We start from the raw sequence: 23,247 nt of genomic DNA on the forward strand, positions 1-23,247 counted from the left end.
AGAGGCCACAACAGTGAGAGGCCCGCGTAACGAATAAAAAAAAAAAAAAAAAAAAAAAAAAGTTCCCCACTGTTATTGTATTGCTGTCAATTTCCTTTTTTATAGCTGTTAGTATTTGCCTTATGTATTCAGGTGCTCCTTTGTTGGGTGCCTATATATTTATAATTGATATATCTTCTTCTTGGATCGATTCCTTGATCATTATGTAAGTTTCCTTCCTTGTCTCTTGTACCATTCTTTATTTTAAAGTCTATTTTATCTGATATGAGTATTGCTATTCCAGCTTTCTTTTGATTTCCATTTGCATGGAATACCTTTTTCCATCCCCTCACCTTCAGTCTGTATGTGTCCCTAGGTCTGAAGTGGGTCTCTTGTAGACAGCATATATATGGGTCATGTTTTTGTATCCATTCAGTGAGCCTGTTTCTTTTGGTTGGAGCATTTGGTCCATTTGCATTTAAGGTAATTATTGATGTGTATGTTCCTATGACCATTTTCTTAGTTGTTTTGGGTTTGTTTTTGTAGGTCCTTTTCTTCTCTTGTGTTTCCCACTTAGAAAAGTTCCTTTAGCATTTGTTGTAGAGCTGGTTTGGTGGTGCTGAATTCTCTTAGCTTTTACTTGTCTGTAAAGCTTTTGATGTCTCCGTCGAATATGAATGAGATCCTTGCTGGGTAGAGTAATTTTGTTGTAGGTTCTTCCCTTTTATCACTTTAAATATATCGTGCCACTCTGTTTTGGCTTGTAGAGTTTCTGCTGAGAAATCAGCTATTAACTTTATGGGAGTTCCCTTGTATGTTATTTGTCATTTTCCCCTTGTTTCTTGTAGTAATTTTTCTCTGTCTTTAATTTTTGTCAGTTTGATTACTATATGTCTCGGCCTGTTTCTCCTTGGATTTATCCTGCCTGGGATTCTGCACTTCCTGGGCTTCAGTGGCTATTCCCTTTCCCATGTTAGGGAAGTTTTCGACTATAATCTCTTCAAATATTTTCTCAGGTCCTTTCTCTCTCTCTTCTCCTTCTGGGACCCCTATAATGCAAATGGTGCATTTAATGTTGTCCCAGAGGTCTCATAGGCTGTCTTCATTTCTTTTCATTCTTTTTTTCTTTATTCCGTTTGGCGGCAGTGAATTCCTCCATTCTGTCTTCCAGTTCACTCATCCGTTCTTCTGCCTCAGTTATTCTGCTATTGATTCCTTCTAGTGTATTTTTGATTTCATTTATTGTATTGTTCATCTCTGTTTGTTTGCTCTTTAATTATTCTAGGTGTTTTTTCTTTAATTGTTCTAGGCCTTTGTTAAACATTTCTCACATCTTCTTAATCTTTGCCTCCATTCTTTTTCCGAGGTCCTGAATCATCTTCACTATCAGTATTCTGAATCCTTTTTCTGGAAGGTTGCCTATCTCCACTTCATTTAATTGTTTTTCTGGTGTTTTGTTCCTTCATACGGTACATAGCCCTCTGCCTTTTCATTTTGCCTCTCTTTCTGTGAATGTTGTTGTCGTTCCACAGGCTGCAGGATTGTAGTTATTCTTGCTTCTGCTGTCTTCCCTCTCGTGGATGAGGCTATCTCAGAGGCTTTGCATGCTTCCTGATGGGAGGGACTGGTTGTGGGTAGAGCTGGGTGTTACTCTGGTGGGTAGAGCTGGGTGTTACTCTGGTAGGCAGAGCTCTGTAAAACTTTAATCTGCTTGTCTGCTGATGGGTGGGGCTGAGTTCCCTCCCTGTTGGTTGTTTGGCCTGAGGTGACCCAGCACTGGAGGCTCTTTGGTGGGGCTAATGGTGGACTCTGGGAGGGCTCAAGCCAAGGAGTACTTCCCAGAACTTCTGCTGCTGGTGACTTTGTCCCCGCGGTGAGCCACAGCCACCCCCTTCTCTGAAGAAAACCCTCCAACACTAGCAGGTAGGTCTGGTTCAGTCTCCTGTGGCATCACTGTTCCTTCCCCCGAGTCCTGATGTGCACACTGCTTTGTGTGCCCTCCGAGAGTAGAGTCTCTGTTTCCCCCAGTCCTGTTGAAGTCCTGCAATCAAATCCCACTAGCCTTCAAAGTCTGATTCTCTAGGAATTCCTCCTCCCATTGCCAGACCCCCAGGTTGGGAAGCCTGATGTGAGGCTCAGAACCTTCACTCCAGTGGATGGGCTTCTGTGGTATAATTGTTCTCCAGTTTATGAGTCACCCACCCAGTGGTTATGAGATTTGATTTTATTGTGATTGCACCCCTCCTACTGTCTCATTACAGCTTCTCCTTTGTCTTTGGATCTGGGTATCTTTTTTGGTGAGTTCCAGTGTCTTTCTGTTGATGATCATTCAGCAGTTAGTTGTGATTCCAGTGGTCTTGCAAGAGGGAGTGAGCACACGTCCTTCTACTCTGCCATCTTTAACAAATCTCCTTAGTAATAAATATTAAGAGATACTACTGTGGCCCAGTTTCATGAAAGCTATTATCTAGTTTTAGTGAAAAATGATTAAGGTCCTAAAACTCCTTTTTGCCTTTCTGAAGTGGCTTCACAAACCTTTTTGAAAATGGAATGTTAATACATAAGATGCAGGCAGCAGGTTAATTCTTAGACTCTGATTGTATTTGTTAGATCATTTTAGAGCTTTGTTAATTATAACTTGTAAAACCTAATCAAGCTATATTAAGAGGCTAAATAGAAGGTTATCATCTTGCCCTCCTTCCCATTTCCATACTCAAAGAGACTAAAATAAACACATCTACATTGCACTCGGGATAAAAATAAACAATTCAGAGTCACATAATTGAGAAGTACATTTTTAAGTAGGAAACACTGATTAAGATTGTAGTTTTTTAAAAAAAAGGTTGTTTGTGTTTTTGTTTCCTTCTACAAAAGATTTTTTTCTTTTTAAATTATGTGAGTACTGAGATGTTTATTTTTCTGTAGGGTGCTGTCAGAATGTTGGTTTTTTTTTTAACCAATGCTTAGCTTGCTAAAATCACGAGACGTCTCTTGCCTTACTTATATGTAGACCTTTAAAATGATAGACTGTAGACATGTACATTGAAAAATCTACACTGAAAAAGCAAGATTTTTAACTTCATTGTGAGTTATCCCCCACACCATCATCAAATCTATTTATTTGAAAGTATTATTGTGAGATGGAAAATGAATTATTATGTACTAAAATCCTTTGGAATTGCTTCAAAACACAAACCATTTTTGATATAACCTAATTAACCTTTAGTCTATGCTAACCCCAAACAAGCAAACAAAAAAAATTCTTTTTAACTCTCTAATTACTTCAGATTAGTCTTTATTTATAAGAATTTAAATGTTTTAGAAGTAATATTGTTTCAACTAGGGTCAGCAAACTATGGCCCAGAGAGGCTGCCTGTTTTTATAAATAAGGTTTTTTTGGATCATAGCCACACCTGTTTCTTTAGGTATTATCTATGGCTAATTTTGCCATACAATGGCTAGTTGAATATTTGACAACAGAGATCAACAAAACCTAAACTATTTACTCTCAGACCCTCTGAGTAATAGTTTGAGGATCCCTGGTTTAAATGATACTACTATCTAATGGTTTTTCATTGTCATCAGAAAGCAGTTATTCATTGAATATGTAAAGCCAAAATGCAAAAAATGATTTTCCCCTTGCAAAATTTTCCTGCCAGGCAATTAAGAAAGTAGAGCTATGTAAAATGCTGTTAGCCATTTCTTCATTCATTCATTGCTTGCTAGCCTTGTCCTTGCTCCGTTTTCACAAGAGTAAGTTAAATTTTATTCTTGTTTTCTATAAATTTGAAAATCACTACATAATACAAGATGCTATTATGCCTCCTCCTATTCCCCCACCCCAGAAGATTTTGAAATAGGAAGGATTTTTCTGTGTGATGGTGAATCTGGGTCTTTCTGTTTAATTCCAATCTATAATATTAAACATAGTAACTCCATTTCCCTTTTATTTCAAAGGACTTCAGTTGATTTATTTGCCTTGTTATTCACTTCTTCATCTCTGCAAATTATACATAGTATGTGCTTAATTAGTAATTAGTGAGCATAACAGAATTCACTTATTTGGAATGGTAACTATAGCTCAAAAAACACAGGAAATGACGGAACAGATCTTAAAATTTCACTTTACCTTAAGTAGAAATAAATGCTATTTATACTTAGTTTAAAAACACAGTTGTAGAATTTTAGAATGTTAGAACCAGTCTTAGAGAGTTGGAAGAGAACAGTAGTTTTCAAACTTCAGCATGCATTAGAATCATCTGAGTGGCTTGTTAAAATACAAAATGCTCAGGCAACCCTCCAGAGTTTCTGATTCAGTAAGTCTGAGGTGGCCCTGAGAATCTGCATTTTTAAGAAGTTCCTAGTTGTTGCTGATGCCACTTGTGGGGAAACCACACTTTAAGAACAACTGTAATAGAGGAAAGGACGGCTGATTACTCAGATATTACCTCAGAGAGTTATCAAGATAGTGTGTGGTTCTCAGCCCTTTAGTATACCCAGGAGAGATCAGACACTGAGACCCATACTATTCAAATCCAAGAAACATAGATAAGCCAGAATCTCCATTTATTGCAGCTTCCATGTGAACCAGATACTTGGGATGACAGAGCATGGTCTCTTATACCCTATACTTTGATGGAGACCCTGACAAATTCTTGTTCTTTGAGCTCCTTTAAAAATTAGACTAATACAAGAAATATCTCTTAGTTCCTGTCATTATTGTTATTACTTTTCCTTGGATTTTACACTGGCTTGTTTCCCTGAGGCCACTTTCATGGATGCTTATCCTTGCCTTTATAAACTATACTTTAGGATAGGGTTGTTTTCACAGAATTTCCCTCTCATCAGTAATCTTATTGTTTTCTTTTTAATTTTCTATTGATGCATAGTTGATGTATAATATTATGTAAGTTACAGGTGTACAATATAGTGATTCATAATTTTTAAAGGTTATTTTCCACTTAACAGTTATTATAAAATATTGGCTATATTCCTTTGTTTTACAGTATATCCTTATATCATATTTTATATGTAATATCATGTACCTCTTAATTCCCTACCCCTATGTTGCCATTCTCACCTTCCCTCTCCCCACTGGTAACCACTAGTTTTTTCTTTGTATCTGCGAGTATGCTTCTTTTTAATTATACTCACTAGTTTGCTGTATTTTTTAGATTCTGCGTAGAAGTGATATCATACAGTATTTGTCTTTCTCTGTCTGATTTATTTCAATTTACATAATACCCTTCAAGTCATTCAGTGTTGTTGCAGATGGCAAAATTTCATTCTTTTTTATGGCTGAATAGTATTCCATTGTATGTATGTATGTATGTATATATATGTGTATATACATATATGTGTATATATATATGCCACATCTTCTTTCTCCATTCATCTGTTGATGGACACTTAGGTTGCTTTCATATCTTGGCTATTGTAAATAATGCTGCTGTGAACATTGGGGTGCATGTATCTTTTGAATTAGTGTTTTTCTTTGTTTTTGGATATATGCCCAGGAGTAGAATTCCTTGGTCAAATGGTAGTTCTATTTTTAGCTTTTTGAGAAACCTCCAACCTCCATAATGTTTTCTACAGTGGCCGCACCAATTTACATTCCTACCAATGGTATATGAGGATTCCCTTTTCTCCACATCCTCACCAACATTTGTTACTTGTGTTCTTATTGATGATAGCCATTCTGACAGGTGTGAGGTGATATCTCATTGTGGTTTTGATTTGCATTTACCTGATGATTAGCAATGTTGAGCATCTTTTCATGTGCCTTTTGGCCATTTGTGTGTCCTCTTTGGAGAAATGTCTGTTCAGGTCTTCTGACCATTTTTAAATCAGGTTATTTGTTTTCTGATGTATGAGCTGTTTATGTATATTGGATATTAAAACGCTTATCAGTCATATCATTTGTAAATATTCTCTCCCATTCAGTAGGCTGTCTTTTTGTTTTGTCAGTGGTGTCCTTTGCTGTGCAAAAGATTTTAAGTTTAATTAGGTCCCATTTGCTTATTTTTGCTTCTATTTTGTTTGCTTTAGGAGATCGATCCAAAAAATTATGGCTACAATTTATGTCAAAGAGAGTTCTGCTTATGTTTTCTTCTAGGAGTTTTATGGTTTCCAATCTTACATTTAGGTCTTTAATCCATTTTAAATTTATTTTGTATATTGGTGTTAGAGAATGTTCTAATTTCATTCTTCTACATGTACCTGTCTAGTTTTCCCAGCACAACTTATTGAAGAGACTGTCTTTTCTTCATTGTATATTCTTGCTTCCTTTGTAATGGATTAATTGACCAAATACATTATTATTGACCAATATATTATTAATTAATAATTAATTAATCTGGTCTCTCCAGTTCCATTCACCTATGTGTATCTTTTTGTGCCAGTATCATACTGTTTTGATTACTGTGGCTTTGTAGGATAATCTGAAGTCAGGGATCATGATTCCTCCAGCTTTCTTCTTTTTTCTCAAGATTGTTTTGGCTATACAAAGCCTTTTGTGTTTCCATACAAATTTTAAAATTATTTGTTCTAGTTCTGTGAAAAATGTCCTTGGTGTTTTGATGGGGATTGCATTGAATCTATAGATTGCCTTGGGAAGCATGTTCATTTTAACAATATTGATTCTTTCAATCTAAGAACATGATATATCTTTCCATCTGTGTCATCTTTAATTTCTTTCATCAGTGTCTTACAGTTTTCAGAGTACAGGTCTCTTGCCTCCTGAGGTAGGTTTATTCCTAGGTATTTTATTCTTTTTGCTGTGATGGTAAATGGGATTGTTTCCTTAATTTCTTTTTCTGATTTTTCATTGTTAGTGTATAGGAATGCCAGAGATTTCTGTGCATTAATTTTGTATCCTGCAATCTTACCATATTCATTGATTAGTTCTAGTAGTTTTCTGGTGGCATCTTTAGGATTTTCTATGTATAGTATCATGTCATCTGCAAACAATGAAAGTTTTACTTCTTCCTTTCCAATTTGACTTCCTTTTATTTCTTTTTCTTCTCTGATTGCTGTGGCCAGGACTTCCAATACTGTGTTGAATAAAAGTGGCAAGAGTGGGCATCCCTGACTCATACCTGATCTTAGAGGAAATGCTTTCGGCTTTTCACCATCCAGTATGGGGTTAGCTGTGGGTTTGTCATATGTGGGCTTTCTTATGTTGAGGTTTATTCCCTCTATGCCACTTTCTGGGGAGTTTTTGTCATAAATGGATGCTGAATTTTGTCCAACGCTTTTTGTCAAAAGCATCTATTGAGATGATCATATGGTTTTTATTCTTCAGTTTGTTAATGTGGTATATCACATTGATTGATTTACAGATAATGAACATTACTTGCATCCCTGGGATAAATCCCATTTGTTCCTGGTGTATGATACTTTTAATATGTTGTTGGATTTATTTTGCTAATATTTTGTTGAGGGTTTTTGCATCTGTATTCATCAGTGATAGTGGTCTGTAATTTTCCTTTTTTGTGTGACATCTTTGTCTGGTTTTGGTACCAAGGTGATGCTGACCTCATAGAATGAGCCCAGGAATATTCCTTCTTCTGCAAGTTTTTGGAATATTTTGAGGACAATAGGTGTCAACTCTTCTCTAAATGTTTGGTAGAATTCACCTGTGAAGCCATATGGTACTGGACTTTTGTTTGTTGGGAGTTTTTAAGTTATTGATTTAATTTAATTACTGGTAGCTGGTGTGTTCAAATTTTCTGTTTCTTCTTAGTTCATTCTTGGGAGATTTACCTTTCTAAGAATTTGTCCATTTCTTCCAGGTTGTGCATTTTTGGCATATAGTTGTTTGTAGTAGTCTTTTATGATCCTTTGAATTTTTGTGGTGTCAGTTGTAACTTCTCCTTTTTCATTTCTGATTTTAGTGATTTGGGCCCTCTCCCTTTTTTTCTTGAGTGTCTGACTAAATGTTTATCAATTTTGTTTATGTTTTCCAAGAACCAGCTTTTAGCTTCCTTGAACTTTTCTATTGTTTTTTTTTAGCCTCTATTTTATTTATTTCTGCTCTGATCTTTATAATTTCTTTCCTTCTACTAACTTTGGGCTTTGTTTGTTCTTGCTCTAGTTCCTTTAGGTGTAAGGTTAGATGGTTTATTTGAGATTTTTCTTGTTTCCTGAGGTAAGCTTGTATTGCTATAAAATTCCCTTTTATAACTGCTTTTGCTGAGTACCATCAGTTTTTGGATCATTGTGCTTTTGTTTTCATTTGTCTCTAGGTATTTTTTGATTTCCTCTTTGATTTCTTCAATGATCCATTGGTTGTTTAGTAGTGTATTGTTTAGCCTCCACATGGTTATGATTTTTGCATTTTTTTTTCTTGTAGTTGGTTTCAGTCTCAGCATTGTGATCAGAAAAGATGCTTGATCTGATTTCAATTTTCTTAAATTTACCAAGCATTGTTTTGTAGCCTAGCATGTGATTTATCCTGGAGAACATTCTATGTGCACTTGAAAAGAACATGTATTCTGCTGCTTTCAGATAGAATGCTTTACATGCATCAATTAAGTTCTTCTGCTCTAATGTGTCATTTAAGGCTAGTGTTTTCTTATTGATTTTCTTTCTGGATGATTTTTCCATTGATATAAGTGGTGTGTCAAAGCCCCCTATTATTATTGTGTTACTGTTGATTTCTCCCTTTATGCCCATTAACATTTGCTTTATGTACTTCGGTGCTCCAATGTTGGGTGCATATATATTTACAATTGCTCTATCTTCTTGGATTGATCCTTTCATCATTATGTAGTGTCCTTCTTTAACAGTCTTTACTATATAATCTCTTTTGTCTGATATAAGGTAGAAATGCTTACATTAGTTTCTTTTGATTTGCATGGAATATCTTTTTTCATACCCTCACTTTCAGTCTGTGTGTGTCTTCAGATCTGAAGCAAGTCTCTAGTAGGCAGAACATATTTAGGTCTGTTTTTTGTGTCCATTCAGTTACTCTGTATTTTGATGGTAGAATTTAGTCCATGTACATTTAAGGTAATTATTGATATGTATGTTCTTATTGCCATTTTGTTACTTGTTTTGGGGTTGTTATTGTAGGTCTTTTTTTTTCTTTCTTCTTTTATTCTCTTCTCTTGTGATTTGATGACTGTCTTTAGTGTTATGTTTGGATTCCTTTTTCTTTTTTTGTGTATATCTATTATAGGTTGTTGGTTTATTGTTACCATGAGGCTTTTATGTAGCCGTGTGTGTGTATACACAATTATTTAAAGTTGCTGATCTCTTAAGTTTGAAAGCAGTTTAACAACCCTGCATTTTTACCTGTCCCCCGTGTTTACTGTTTGTGACATCATATTTTACATCCTTTTGTGTATCCCTTAACTACTTGCTGTGTATATAGATGATTTTACTACTTTTGTCCTTTAACCTTCCTACTAGCTTTATATGTGGTTGGCCTACTACTTTTACTGTATATTTGCCATTACCAATGAAATTTTTCCTTTCATAATTTTCATATTTCTAGTTGTGGCCTTTTCTGTTTAGAGAAATCACTTTAACATTTTTTATTATGTTGGTTTTGTGGTGCTGAACTCTTACCTCTTCCTTCTCTGTAAAACTTTTGATCTCTCCTCCAAATCTGAAGGAAAGCCTTGCTGGGTAGAGATTTCGTGGATGTAGGTTTTTCTCTTTCATCATTGAAAATATATCATGTCACTTCCTTCTGGCCTGCAGATTTTCTGCTGAAAAGTCAGCTAATTGCCTTCTGAAAGTTCCTTTGTAGGTAAGTTGTTGCTTTTCCCTTGCTGCTTTTCATAAGTATTCTATCTTTATTTTTAGGCATTTTAATCACAGTGTGTTTTGGGGTTGTCCTCTTTGGGTTGATTCTGTATGAGACTGTTTCTTTTTTCAACTTAGGGAAGTTTTCAGTTTTCGTGTCTTCAAATATGTTCTGTGCCCCTTTCACTCTCTCTTGTCCTTCTGGGATCCCTGTATTGGGAATATTGGTGCACTAGATGTTGTCCTAGAGCTCTCAAACAGTCCTTATTCCTTTTCATTCTTTTTGCTGTTCAGCAACAGTGATTTCCACTACCCTGGCTACTAGCTTGCTGATTCATTCTTCTGTATCATTTAGTCTACTGTTGATTCCTTCTAATGTGTTTTTCATTTCAGTTATTGTATTCTTCATTTCCGTTTGGGTGTTCTTTAAATTTTCTAACTCTTTGTTAAAAACTTCTGACTTCTCACTCTGTGTATCCATTCTATTACCAAGTTCTTTGATCACCTTTACAGTCACTACCCTAAACTTCTTCTCATGTAGATTTCCTATCTTCACTTCACTTAATTCTTCTTCTTCTTGTTCCTTTGTCTGGAACATTTTCCTCTGTCACCTCATTTTGCCTAAGTTGCTCTATTTTTATGTATCTGGTAGATTGGTTATGATTCCTAACCTTGGAGAAGTTGCCTTTTGTAGGGTATGTCCTACGTGTTCCAGTAGCACAGTCCTCTCTCATCACCCAATCTATATGCTCTAGAAGTTCCCCTATGAGTGCTGCATGTATCCTTCTGTTGTGGCAGGCTGACTATGTAGATGATCTGGAGGCTTGGATGGCCCAGGGTCTTACCTTGTGCAGAGGCTGCCAACCACTGGTTGTTGGGACTGGGTCACAACGTGGCTGACTGTGGAACCCCAGGGGGCCCCGGGGCTTATGCTGTCTCACTGGTTTGCAGAGTCAGGGTCCATAGGACTCCAGGGCTATTGCTCACCCACTGGTAGGTGAAGCCAGGTCCTGGGGTTCATGCTGGACTATTGCCAGGCAGAGCTGGGTCCTGGAAGCTGGTTGCAGAGCCCAGGGATCCAAGAGTTCATTTCAGGTCACTGGTTGGGGGAGGGTTTCCTGATACAGTTGGGTATGGGGTCCAGGGTGTCTCAGAGCTTGTGTCAGCCTGCTAGTGGGCAGGGCTGAGGCCCAGCTGGTCTCACAGCAAGGTCTGGCCTGCTGTGAGCAGGCCGGGTACCGTAGGCTGCAGGATAGTGGTTTACTTGTCTGCCCCCTGGTGGATAAGACTGGTCTAGAGGCTAGTGCAGGCTTCCTGTAGGGCAGTGGGGGACCCAAGGGCTTTCAGAGATGGTGCCTGCCCAATAGTGAATGGAGCTGTGTCCAGGGCCTTCTGGTGGGCAGGGCCATGTCTAGAGGCATGTCTAGAGGTGGGTGTGGACTCAGGAGGTCTTCAGGCAGCCTGTCTGCTAATGGGTGGAACTTTGTCCCCACCCAGTTAGTTGCTTGGCATGAGGCATCCCAGCACTGGCACCTACAGGCTGTTGGGGCTATGTCTTGGCACTAATGAGCCAAAGGGAGCATCCCACAATGTCACCTGCAAGCACCAGCTTCCACGTAGTAGAAGAAGCTTCCAAGAATGGTTGCCGCCAGTGTCTATTTCCCCAGGGTGAGTCACAGCCACCCACCCCCTGCCTGTCTGGGGGACTCTCCAAGACCAGCAGATAGGTCTGTCCCAGGCTTCTATCAAATTACTGCTTTTGCCCTGGGTCCTGGTACATGTGAGATTTTGGGTGCACCTTTTAAGAGCGAAGTCTCTATTTCCCTCCAGTCCTGTGGGGCTCCCGAAATTAAGCCCTGCTGCCTTCAGAGTCAAATGCTCTGGGGGCTTGTCTTCCTGGTACAAGACCCCTGGGCTGGGGAACCTGATGTGGGGCTCAGAGCTCTCACTCCAGTGGGAGGACCTCTGCAATGTAATTATTCTTCCATTTGTGGGTCATCTACCCTAGCGTATGGGACTTGACTATATCACGGGTCCACCCCTCCTACCTATCTCACTGTGGTTCCTTCTTTATGTCCTTAGTTGTAGAAGATCTTTTCTGATAGGTTCTGGTCTTTTTCAGTGAGGATTATTCTGCATATAGTTGTGATTTTGGTGTGTTTGTGAGAGGAGGTGAGCTCAAGGTCTTTCTCCTCTGCTGTCTTGGCCCAACCTCTCTCATCAGTAATCTTAATTCCACCTTTTGAGTACATGTTAGTATAGTTAGTCATGTATACAAATTATAAAAGGAATTTAAAGACCTTCTACTCCAACTGCCTTACTTTACAGTGAGGAAACTGAGGCAGCCAAAATAATTCACCATGTCACACTACTTAGGAAAATGTCTTAGATTAGCCCACACCCTCCCCTACCCCCATCAAGTCCTAAACTACTGAGCTCAACTGCCATGGGTGGAGGAGGAATCTGAGTCGGTATGAATGAAGTTCTTTTCCTTTTGAAAGGCTACATGGAATTTTTTAAAGTAAGTGTTTTGAACATACTTAACTTGTAAGTCCCCTTCACTTAACAGCAGTGTGTTTTAACTGCTATGAACATCAGCTTCCAAATCTGTAAAATGAGAGATGGTACCTACCTTCAGGGCTTAGGTATTGTTTCTCTCTTCTTCCTCCCTTTCCTCTTAAAGTCACTTTCTAGTGTTAAGCTATTGAAAAATAACCAGATTTACTGCCTTTAATTCTTCACTATTCTTTTCACTCCTCACCTCAAACCCTAGACCATTTGAGTTCTGCCCTCACCATTTTCCTGGAACTGCTTTGTTGAAGGTCTTAATGAACAACTGATGACTTTTTTCCCAGACATCTTCTCAGTCTTCAACTTGTTATCCCCTTCACCAGTTTCAGTACTACAGACCACCACTGCTTTTTGTTCTTCTTTTTCTGCTGCTTTATTCACTACTCTCCATCTTGTTCACAGATTCTCCTCCTTTCTTCACCTGTTCAGATTACATTTTTTTCAGGGATGTGTTTCTGCCTTTTTTCTTATTCTTTGCCCCTTTGGGCAGTTCTAGTCATTCCCATAGTATTATTTATGCAACTGTCTTTGTATGATAACAAATATGACATCTCTTTTAAGTGCTGGCTGCCTGCCTTATCTCCCCGTGTCACCTAGTCCCCTGGTAATTCCACACTTAGTATATTTGAAGCTGCACTCACCTCTTCTTCCCCAGCCACAATGTGTTTTCTCTACTGTGTTCTTCATCTTCGTTAATCTCAAAAATGTGTATGTGAATACAGGAGACTTAGATTATCCAAAGCAATTTAAAAAAAAGAAAAGTTGGTAGATTTATACTACCTAATTTCATGATTTACTGTAAAGATAGAATAATAAGGCAATATGGTTCTGGCATAGATTAATTCTTAAAAAGATCAGTGAAACAGAATAGACAGCCTAGAAATAGACCCATGGTTTTACAGTCATGTGATTTTCAACAAAGGTACCAAAGCAATCCACTGAGGAAAGGAAAACCTTTTGTGCTTATGGTGCTGGAACAATATGGTATTCGTATAGAAAAACAAAATGAAGCTTAGCGCCTACCTTATACCATAAACCAAAATTAATTTAAGATAGATCATAGACTTAGATGTAAAAACTAAAATCATACAGATTTTAGTGGAAAACATAGGAGAGTATCTTCATGACTTGGGGGTAGGCAAAGATTTCTTAGAAAGGACACAGAAAACAAATGCCATTTTAAAAATGATAAATTAGACTTCATCAAAATTAAAAACTTTTTAAGTTTTAAGAAAATGTACAGGCAAATCACAGACTGGTAGAAAATATTCGCAAAACATTTGACAGAGGATATATATATATGTGTATACATATGTATATTGTATAGGTATGTATGTGCATATGTGTGTATATATATGTATATCAGGAGATAGATACAGGATATATAAAAAATTCCTACAACTCACTAATAAAAAGATATATAACACAATATTTTTAAGTAGGCAGAATATTTGGAGACAGTTCACAAATTAATATATACAAATAACCAATAAGAACATGAGTGTTCAACATTATTAGTCATCAGAGAAATGCACATTAAAATCTTAATGAGATGCTACTATATATACACTAGAATGGCCAAAATTTAGAAGATTGATAATGCAAATGTTGACACGGTTGTGAAGTAACTAGAATTATCCTGCTCTATGGTTGAAAATATAAATTGGTACAACCACTTTGGAAAACTTACTGGTAGTTTTTTTCTAAAAATAAACATAACACCTATTCTGTGACCCAGCAGTTCCACTGTGAGATATTTCTCCAAGAAAAATGTAAACATAGGTCATAAAAAAGATCAATAGAAGTTTAATAGCAGTTTTATTCATAATAGCTAAAGACTGGAGAGAGCCCACGTGTCCATCAGTAGGAGAATGAATAAACAAACTGATATATTTATACAGTGGAATACTGTTCATCAATATAAAGGAATGGGTTACTAATAAACGTAACAAAAACATGCTGAGTAAGAAATATCTTACACGAAAAGAGTACAGACTAAGATTTTGTTAATATGAAATTCTAGAATAGGCAAAACTAATCTTCAGTGGGAAGAAAAATCATAATAATGGTTGCCTTGGGGTTGATAGAGTAGGGATTGACTGTTGTAAGGAATTTGAGGGACTTGGGGGCTGATCAATGAAAAAACTATGACCCTTGGACAGGTTTGCATAAGAAAGGAAGTCCCTTACAGCATGAGACAATCTAGAGGTTTATGGCCAAAGGACCACCATCCAAAAAAGGAGGAGGGCAAAGGAATTCCTGAGGTGAAGGAGATTGGAGTGGGTGGCTCTGGAGATTACATGTCTAAATGATATTGCTCAGTAGCACGGTGCGGAGTCTGGGTCAGAGAACTCCAAAGGTAGTAGTGACTTGGGTCTTATAACCACAAGCCTCTGTCTTATCAATGGCTAGCAGGTGTTGGGTGTAGTTTTGTGGAGTATACAAAGCAGGCAAGCTATAAAATGGTTAAAAATCTGCTTGTTTTGGGTTATTTTTTAAATAATTGGGTATATAAAAATGTTAGTTTAGTTCCAGCAGACTTTGGAGCTAATGGATCTCAGCCTGCAACAAAGAGATAAACAACTTGAGCCAATCCATAGAGGCTGTCTTCATCTAATTACTATAACAACTGAAAAGGGATAAAAGGAAAATTTTTGGAGTGATGATAATGTTCTATATCTTGATAAGCGTTTAAATTACACAAGTGAATACATTTGTCAAAACTCAGAAAATATACACCTAAGAATTGTGCATTTCACTGTACATGATATGCATGCTGAAGTATTTAGGGGGAAATGTATGCAGATTTTACTGAAATGTCAAAAATAGAATGGGTTAATTGAGAGAGAGTTAGATAGGTATCTGATAAAGCAAGTACAGTAAAATTTTAATGGTAGAATCTAGTTTGGGATATACATATGTTTATTATAAAACTCTTAATTTTGCTTTTTGTTTAAAAAATTTTATAATAAAGTATTAAGGACCACCATGTGGAGACAGACTGAGGGACCTGTTAGAAAACTATGCCATTGCATTAAAAAAAATTATAGAGCTTTATATTTCTTGACCAAATTTAACCTATAATTTTTTGAAGAAACTCAATCCTCTATTTTATCATTTGACTAAAGATCTGTGATGTTTGATCTGTTACAGGGAAAGTCCTTCTGCTAGCGTGGACACATGTGCATTTCTGTCATCATTTTTGTGCTCCAGTAGGACTCTGCTAATTGATGGCCGGGTAGAACTGAAAAGAGGTCTGCAGAGGCAGGAGCGACATCTTTTCCTGTTCAATGATCTGTTTATCGTGGCCAAAATCAAGTAGGTATTCTGGACGCTCTCTCCTGGTTATCATTATAAAATTGCATTTCCACCAACAAAGGTAACCTTTATATTCAATGTTCACTGTAAGAATATCTGGCCTCTGCTACCATAACTAATATCTGAAGTGAGTCTTATATTTGTTTTGTTTTGATTTGGTTTTGAAAAGATGTTTTGTTTATTCATTCAACAAGTGTTCATTTAAGTCCCACTCTGTGCCATTCTCTGAATAAATAAAGGGGATGCAGTGAAGAATATGATGGGTACAGTCCCCGCTTTTTGATGCTTTCATTCTAATGTGTGTAGGGAGAAATGACAAATTGTGCTTAATGCTGTGAAGAAAATACGGTGAGGTGAAATATGGGATATATGTTAGATAGGTACAGTCGGGGGGAAATAAATCAATGAAGAATGAAAAACAACTAGTCATGCAGATATTAGGAAGATGGGTATTCTAGGCAGAGGGAACAGCAGGTACAAGGGTGGTAGGGAAAGTTTGGCCCTTTGGAGGAGTTAAAAGAAGGCCAGCATAATAAGCAGGAAGAGAGTAATATAAATTGAGATTGGAGAAATAGACAAGGATAAAGTTATCAGGACCTTTATGGACTGCATTAATTATCTATTAATTATCTATTGCTGTATAACAAATTACTCCAAAACATAACAGTTTATGACTACAAACATCTTATACATTTTCTCTGAGTCAGGAATCTGGGAATGGCTTAGCTAGTGGTTCTGGCTCAGGGGCCCTCATGAGGTTGCAGTCAAGGTGTTGAACCAGGGTTATAGTCATCTCAGAGCTTAACTGGAGAGAATCTTGAAACTTCCCAGATCATTTATGTGGATCCTGGCAGGCCTCAGTTCCACAATGGCTGCTTTCCAGAGTTCTTCTCCATGTAAGTTTCTCCACAGGGCTGCTTGTAACATGGTATTGTTTCCTTCAAAGTGAAAGATCCAAGAGAGTGAGGAAGAGAGTATTAAAGGGAGAGAACACCTAAAATAGAAGCTGCAGTCTTTTATAACCTAATTTTGAAAGTAGTATACCATCATTTCTGATGTAGGGGCTATTGGCCACACAGATCAACCTTGGTACAATTGGAAGGGAACTACACAAGTGTATTAGGAAGCCAGGATCATTGGGGGCCATCTTGGAGGATGGGTACCACAAAGGCTATGATAGGAGTTTGGATTTCATTCCAAATGGTTTTAATTAGGGGAGTAGAATAATGTACATATTTTTAAAATATCATTCTGGCTATGATAGGTAATGGATTAGAGGACAGAAAAGAGTAGAAGCAAGGAGACTGGACAGGAGGTTATTGTAGTAGTCCTGATGAGATACAATGAAGGCTTTATCTGGGGAAATGGCAGTTAAAGGAAGCATGCAGACATATTTGTAATATACTTTAGAGGTAACCAAAAGAATTCACATTTCGCTCAACACTAAATGCCAGTGCAGTTATCATCCAACCTAGAACACGATAGTTACAACTTGCTCCCTCCCCCATTCTCACTATTTATGAAACATCATAAAAGAGTAGTTTAACAAATCCAATCTCATCAAAGAGATTTTTTGTCACTAGAGAATAGTAAACTTTTTTCTACTATCCGTACCCTCACACCTAAGTTGTGCCATGTCACAAATAAGATGTGGGTGGGGAGGAGATCAAGATTGTGGAGTAGGAGGACGCTGAGCTCACCTCCCCCAAAAAACACATCAAAAGTGCATCTACATGAAAATAAATTCTCACTGAAAACAAACTGGAGACTGACAGAAAGACTCTTCGGCAACCAAGGCTGTAAAGAAAGATCCACAGGGAGTCAGGAAGGAAGGGAGGAGAAGCAATCAGGTCAGGACTCACATCCCTAGGAAGGGAAGAGAAGAGAAGAGGAAGGAGATATCATGGCTTGCAGATCCTCCCTGGGGAGTGAGGGGTTTGAACCACATAGTGGGCACCCCAGCCAGCGCTGGGAAGACAAGTCCTCTTAGTTGGTTTGAAAACCACTGACTGACAGGAGGGCTGTAAGAAACCGAGACTCCACCCATGAAGAAATGGACACACTCTTGCTTACTCCCAAAACAAGGCAGAGGAAGCAGATTAAAACTGCCCAGGGCTCTGACAATAGTGAACACCCCAGCCTCGCCTCTAACTCTGGTGCAATTACCAACTAGGGTGAAGGCTAATGTTGCCGAGGCAAGTGTGCACTTGCAGGGGATGGAGCCAGCTCAGACCCAGCACTGCAGTTAAATGCGGCAAGGATGTTTATTGCTGGCACTCACAGAGGGCAACAGATCAGGAGCTGTCTGAAGCTCTGACTGACATGCTGGAGCCATCCCAGTGTGTGCCCTAGATGCACCAGGTGCCTGCTCCAAATCCCTCTTGCTGCATCACTACTCCCCTCTGGGGTGAAGGTACCATGGCTGGGAGAGGGGAGAGTGCATACTTAGAGGAACAGAACCAGCTCATATCTGACCCTCAGGGCTTCTGCTCCAACAGTATGGACCTGACCCTACCACAAATAGGGTGGTGATAGCTACTGCACATAGGAGAAGCTTAGTTTACACCTGGCTCTGGCACTAGGCCTCTGCCTCCAGCCCTACCTCTCACCAAGGTGATAGCTGCCAACACACCCTGGGGGAAGATATGACGCATGCTCAGTTCAGATCCAGCTCTCCCACCAAAGCCACTGAGAACACACATACTTGAATAGGAATACTCCCGCACAAGGACACTGCTTCAAGACTGGGATAGGTAAGTATTCACCTAATTTCATAGAGACAGAGAAAGTTAAACAAAATGAGAAGAAAGAGGAATTTGTTTCAATCAAAAGAACAAGAAAAAAACCTGAAAAAAACAACTAATGGAACAGATAAATAACTTACCAGATAAAGAGTTCAAAGTAGTAGTAATAAAAAAGCTAATTGAACTTGGGAAAAGAATAGATGAACACAGTGAGAATTTTGACAAGGAACTAGAAAATATAAAAAGTACCAGTCAGAGCTTAAGAATACAATAACTGAAATGAAAAACACTCTAGAAGGAATTAACAGACTAGATAATACAAAAGAATGCATAAGTGTTCTAGAAGATAGAATAATGAAAATCACTAATCAAAAAGAAACTGTAGGACAACATCAAGCGTACTAACATTTGTATTATACTGGTTCCAGAGGAGAAGAGAGAGGGAAACGGGCCAAAAAGGTATTTGTGGACATTATGACTGAAAACTTCCCAAACCTGAAGAAGGAAACAGATAACTAGGTGCAGGAACCATAGAGAGTCCCAAACAAGATGAAACCAAAGAGACCCACACCAAAACATACCACATTAAAAGTTAAAGATAGAGAGACTTCTAAAGGCAGCAAGGAAAAAACAAAGTGTCATGTACAAGGAAACCCCCATAAGGCGATCAGCTGATTTTTCTACAGAAACTTTGCAGGCCAGAACAGAATGGCATGATATATTAAAAGTGCTGAGAGGGAAAAACCTACAACCTAGGTTACTCTACCTAGCAAGGTTTTCATTCAGAATTGAAGGAGAGATAAAGAACTTCTCAGACAAGCAAGAACTAAAAGAGCTCATCAATACTAACTTGACCCTAAAACATGTTAAAGAGCCTTCTCTTAGTAGAAGAGAAAAGGCTACAACAAGAAGTAACAAATTACGGAAAAGGAAACATACAACTAATAAAGGAAAATATACAGTAAAGGCTGTGGATCAATGACTTAAATAAGACAGTATGAAGTCTAAAGGACAAAAATTGTAAAAATCAACTATAACTAAAATAAACAGTTAAGGGATAAATATGAACTTGTGAAATAGGACCTCAAAAACACAAAATGTGGGGGAAAGAAGAAAAAAATGTAGATTTTTTTAGAATGTGTTTGAACTTAAATGACTATCAGGTTAAAACAAGTAGATATACGTCAACATATATGAACCCCATGGTAATCACAAATAAAAAAACCTACAATAGATACACAAAAACTAAAAAGAAAGGAACACAAATATTCCACTAAAGAAAATCATCAAACCACAAGAAAAAAGGAACAGAGAGGAAAACAAAAACACCAGAAAACCAATAACAAAATGGCGAGAAGAGTACCTATCAATAATCACTTTAAATGTCATTGGAAAAAATACATCAAAAAACATTGATTGTATTAAAAAATCCAAGATCCATCTATATACTGCCTACAGGAGACTTACTTCACAGTTAAAGACACATACAGCCTGAAAGTGAGGGGATGGAAAAAGATATTTCATGCAAATGGAAAAGACAAGAAAGCTGGAGTAGCAATACTCATATCAGATAAAGTAGACTTTAAAACAAAGGCTATAAGAAAAGACAAAGATGGGCATTAGGTAAGGATAAAGGAATCAATACAAGAAGAGGTATTATACTCATTGACATACATGCACCCAGTACAGGAGCATCTAAATATATCAAGCAAATGTTAAAAGAGAGAAAATGTTAAAAGGGAGAAACTGACAATAATACAATTATAGTAGGGGATGTGAGCACCCCACTTACATCAATGAACAGATCATCCAGACAGAAAATCATTAAGGCAACAGTGGTCTTAAATGGCGTAATAGACCAGGTGGACTTAATAGATAGCTACAGCACACTCCAACCAAACCCAGCAGAATACACATTCTTTTCAAGTGTACATGGAACATTCTCCAGGATGGATCACATACTAGGCCAGAAAACAAGTGTCACCAAATTTAACAGGATAGAAATTATATCAAGCATCTTCCAATCACAACTGTATGAAACTGGAAATCAATTACAAAAAGAAAAATGGGAAAGTCACAAACATGTGGAGACTAAACAACATGCTACAAAATAAACAATGGGTCAATGAAAAAAATCAAAGAAGAAATCAGAAAATACCTTGAGACAGATGAAAGTGGAAACAGAACACTTCAGAGTTTATGATATGCAGCTAGAGTGGTTCTGAGAGGGAAGTTTATAGCAATACAGGCCTTCCTCAGGAAACAAGGAAAATCTCAAATAAACAACCTAACCTACCATCTAAAGGAGTTAGATAAAGAAGAACAACGAAAGCCCAAAGTCTTTCTTTCTTTGGCTAAGGTATTTTATTTGCTCCATTTTATGCTGAATGTTGACAATGTTTGCCTAAAATTGTTTTGAGTTTATTGTCATTCTTTTCCATACTGAAATAGAACAAGTATTAAAGCTGGATGCGACCTTAGGGACCACTTTTGATATTCATTAGAAAGCTGAATTAAAAGTTATTTTTCCTATAGAAGTAGGGCTTTACATTTTTTTTAAAACAATGTTTATGAGCATCAGAGTATTTAGAAAGAAGCTGATATTATCTCTGTTAATAGCCATAGAGCACCTATTTGGAATTTACTAAAAGGAAATGAAAGTAGTTATTTCGTACCCTCTTAAGCCATCACTATTCTCATATTTTATTTCCTAAACAAATAGGGAAGTAATGATGAATTCTGTGTAGGTCAAAAAGATGAGGAGAAAAAAAGTTCTGATTATTAATTCATTACCAGTAGAATTACCATCAGATACTTGTGGAATATACCATATTCTCTACCCCAAAACGTATTTAATAGACCATCTCCATCTTAGAATGGAGGGAAATCTCTCTAGAATCCTGTGTATTTCAACGGTTCACTGGAATTCATACTTTTAAATTTCCATTGGAATAGTCTAATACTGTTGGAAATTGAGAGTGAAAAATCTGAAGATACACACTGTGACCCTAATACTGTCCATCTTAATATAAAGTTTTATTGGAATACTTGTTTTAAATATTTTTAAACTAGTACCTCTAGCTTTATGGACATAAATGTTCATGAGATTTCTCCCCTACTTCCATAATAAACAGTCCCATCAGAAAGCCTTGTAGGTGAGGAGATTTGAAAAAGTAAGTCTTAAGATAGTAAAGCTGAAGGAAACTTCATGGATACAAAGTCACCTCCAGGTGCTTTGTAAGAATGACTATATCCAGGGCTTTTTATAGATACTTAATGGTTATGAGCATAAACAAGCTCAAGAATCAACCCTGCTCAGGTTCGGGTTCTAGCTCTGCTAGTTAAGCTGTTTGACTTTTGGCAAATTACTTAACCTCCCTGTGACAACATTTCCTCATCTCTAAAATGTTTGAGGATTAAACTTAATATGTGTAAAGTGTTAACAGTGACTGGCAAATGGTAAGTTCTCAATAAATATTGACCATTAGAATGGAAGTATTGTTTACACTTTTGGACAGTTCCTTGTTTTTTGTTTAATGAGGTGGAAATCTTGGTACTTTATTGATCTAGGGAAGGGGTCGTTGGAATGGCTTTTTCCAAGTCAATAGGTATACAAGTTCCTACATGGTATTTGAAGTATCTAATATAAAGAGAGGCCTGCATTAAAAAACTCAAAATGTATGAAAACAGATATGGAAACATACTTTTCCTTGGAAAAGATTCATAGTTTCAGTTTTATATTACCTAGATAGCTGCCATCAAGAAATAAGATTTTTAAAAGGAAAAAACAAAAGAAGTAGGATTTTACTTTTTAAAAAATCGAATGATTTATAGCAATAGGGTGAAAAATACTGAAATGAAATATAGAATGAAGGCATTGTGCCTCAAGGCACTTTTCTATTGTACTTACATTGTGTGCACTACAGGAAGCATAGATGAGGCTTTGAATCTAGATTATTCTTCATGTATAGTTCCTGAAAAGTCCCTTTACATTTTATAAATCCTACTGAAGAATTTTAGCTTTAAATATTCCATGACGAGTTTTAGGGATACTTCCATATGAAGCATCTTTGATTTCATTTTAGCTTTTAATGTTTCCATAAATGGCTCTGAATGATAGGCAGTACCGACGTGTCCCTGGGCTTACCAGTGCCTTCTAACTATTTAAGTCTCAGGTCCATTATGAGCATTAAAACTGTAAACTAGGTCAAGAGATATGATAGTGTCAATATCAGGATTGTAAGGGGGATTAGATAGAAATTGTCAAAAAGCAATTTCATTGCCAGCTTAAAAGTAAATTACCTTCTCTGTACCCAGAGATAAGTATTAATTGCATCAACTCTACTTAAATATAATACTTCCTGGCATCTTTTTTTTTTTTTCAGCTTAGTTTAGGGTCTATTCTTAGGCTACAGTTTTTTCAATTTTAGCCAAAATATAAGGGGAAATGGTTTAAAAAGGAAATTAAAAATAATCTTTGCTTCTAAAGACTAGAAAATCATAACCACTCAGTTGGAAAAGCATTGTAAATTTCTCTAATTAATTCCAGTTTATATTTTTTAGTGCATATAAAGTGAAAATTTTATAAATATTTTAATAAATAATGTTTATGTTTAATCTTTTATTCAGCCATATAAATAAATTGCTATTTATATATAAATAAATAAATCTTTTATTTTATAAATAAATAAATGGCTTTTAATAAAAGCCATAAATAAATGGCTTTTATTTTATAAATAAGTAAACGGCTATTTATATATAAATAAATAAATAAATCTTTTATTTTATTTTATTCCAAATTATTTTATTTTATTTTATTCCAAATAATTTTGGAAATAAGCAAGTTGTAAATAATAAAAGAATTATTTTTTTTATAACAGCA

General features: G+C 36.8%; 1 protein-coding gene across 1 annotated transcript in view; it reads left to right on the forward strand.

Moving 5' to 3' along the window:
* The window catches only part of ARHGAP20 (Rho GTPase activating protein 20), a 149,227-nt gene that overhangs the window by 73,357 nt on the left and 52,623 nt on the right, over positions 1 to 23,247 (forward strand). Inside the window, exon 3 of the mRNA XM_032640504.1 lies at positions 15,457 to 15,621. Coding sequence (XP_032496395.1) covers positions 15,457 to 15,621 — 165 coding nt within the window. The remainder of the gene's footprint in view (positions 1 to 15,456; positions 15,622 to 23,247) is intronic.

The sequence above is a fragment of the Phocoena sinus genome, chromosome 8, assembly GCF_008692025.1.
Source record: "Phocoena sinus isolate mPhoSin1 chromosome 8, mPhoSin1.pri, whole genome shotgun sequence".
Taxonomy (NCBI): domain Eukaryota; kingdom Metazoa; phylum Chordata; class Mammalia; order Artiodactyla; family Phocoenidae; genus Phocoena; species Phocoena sinus.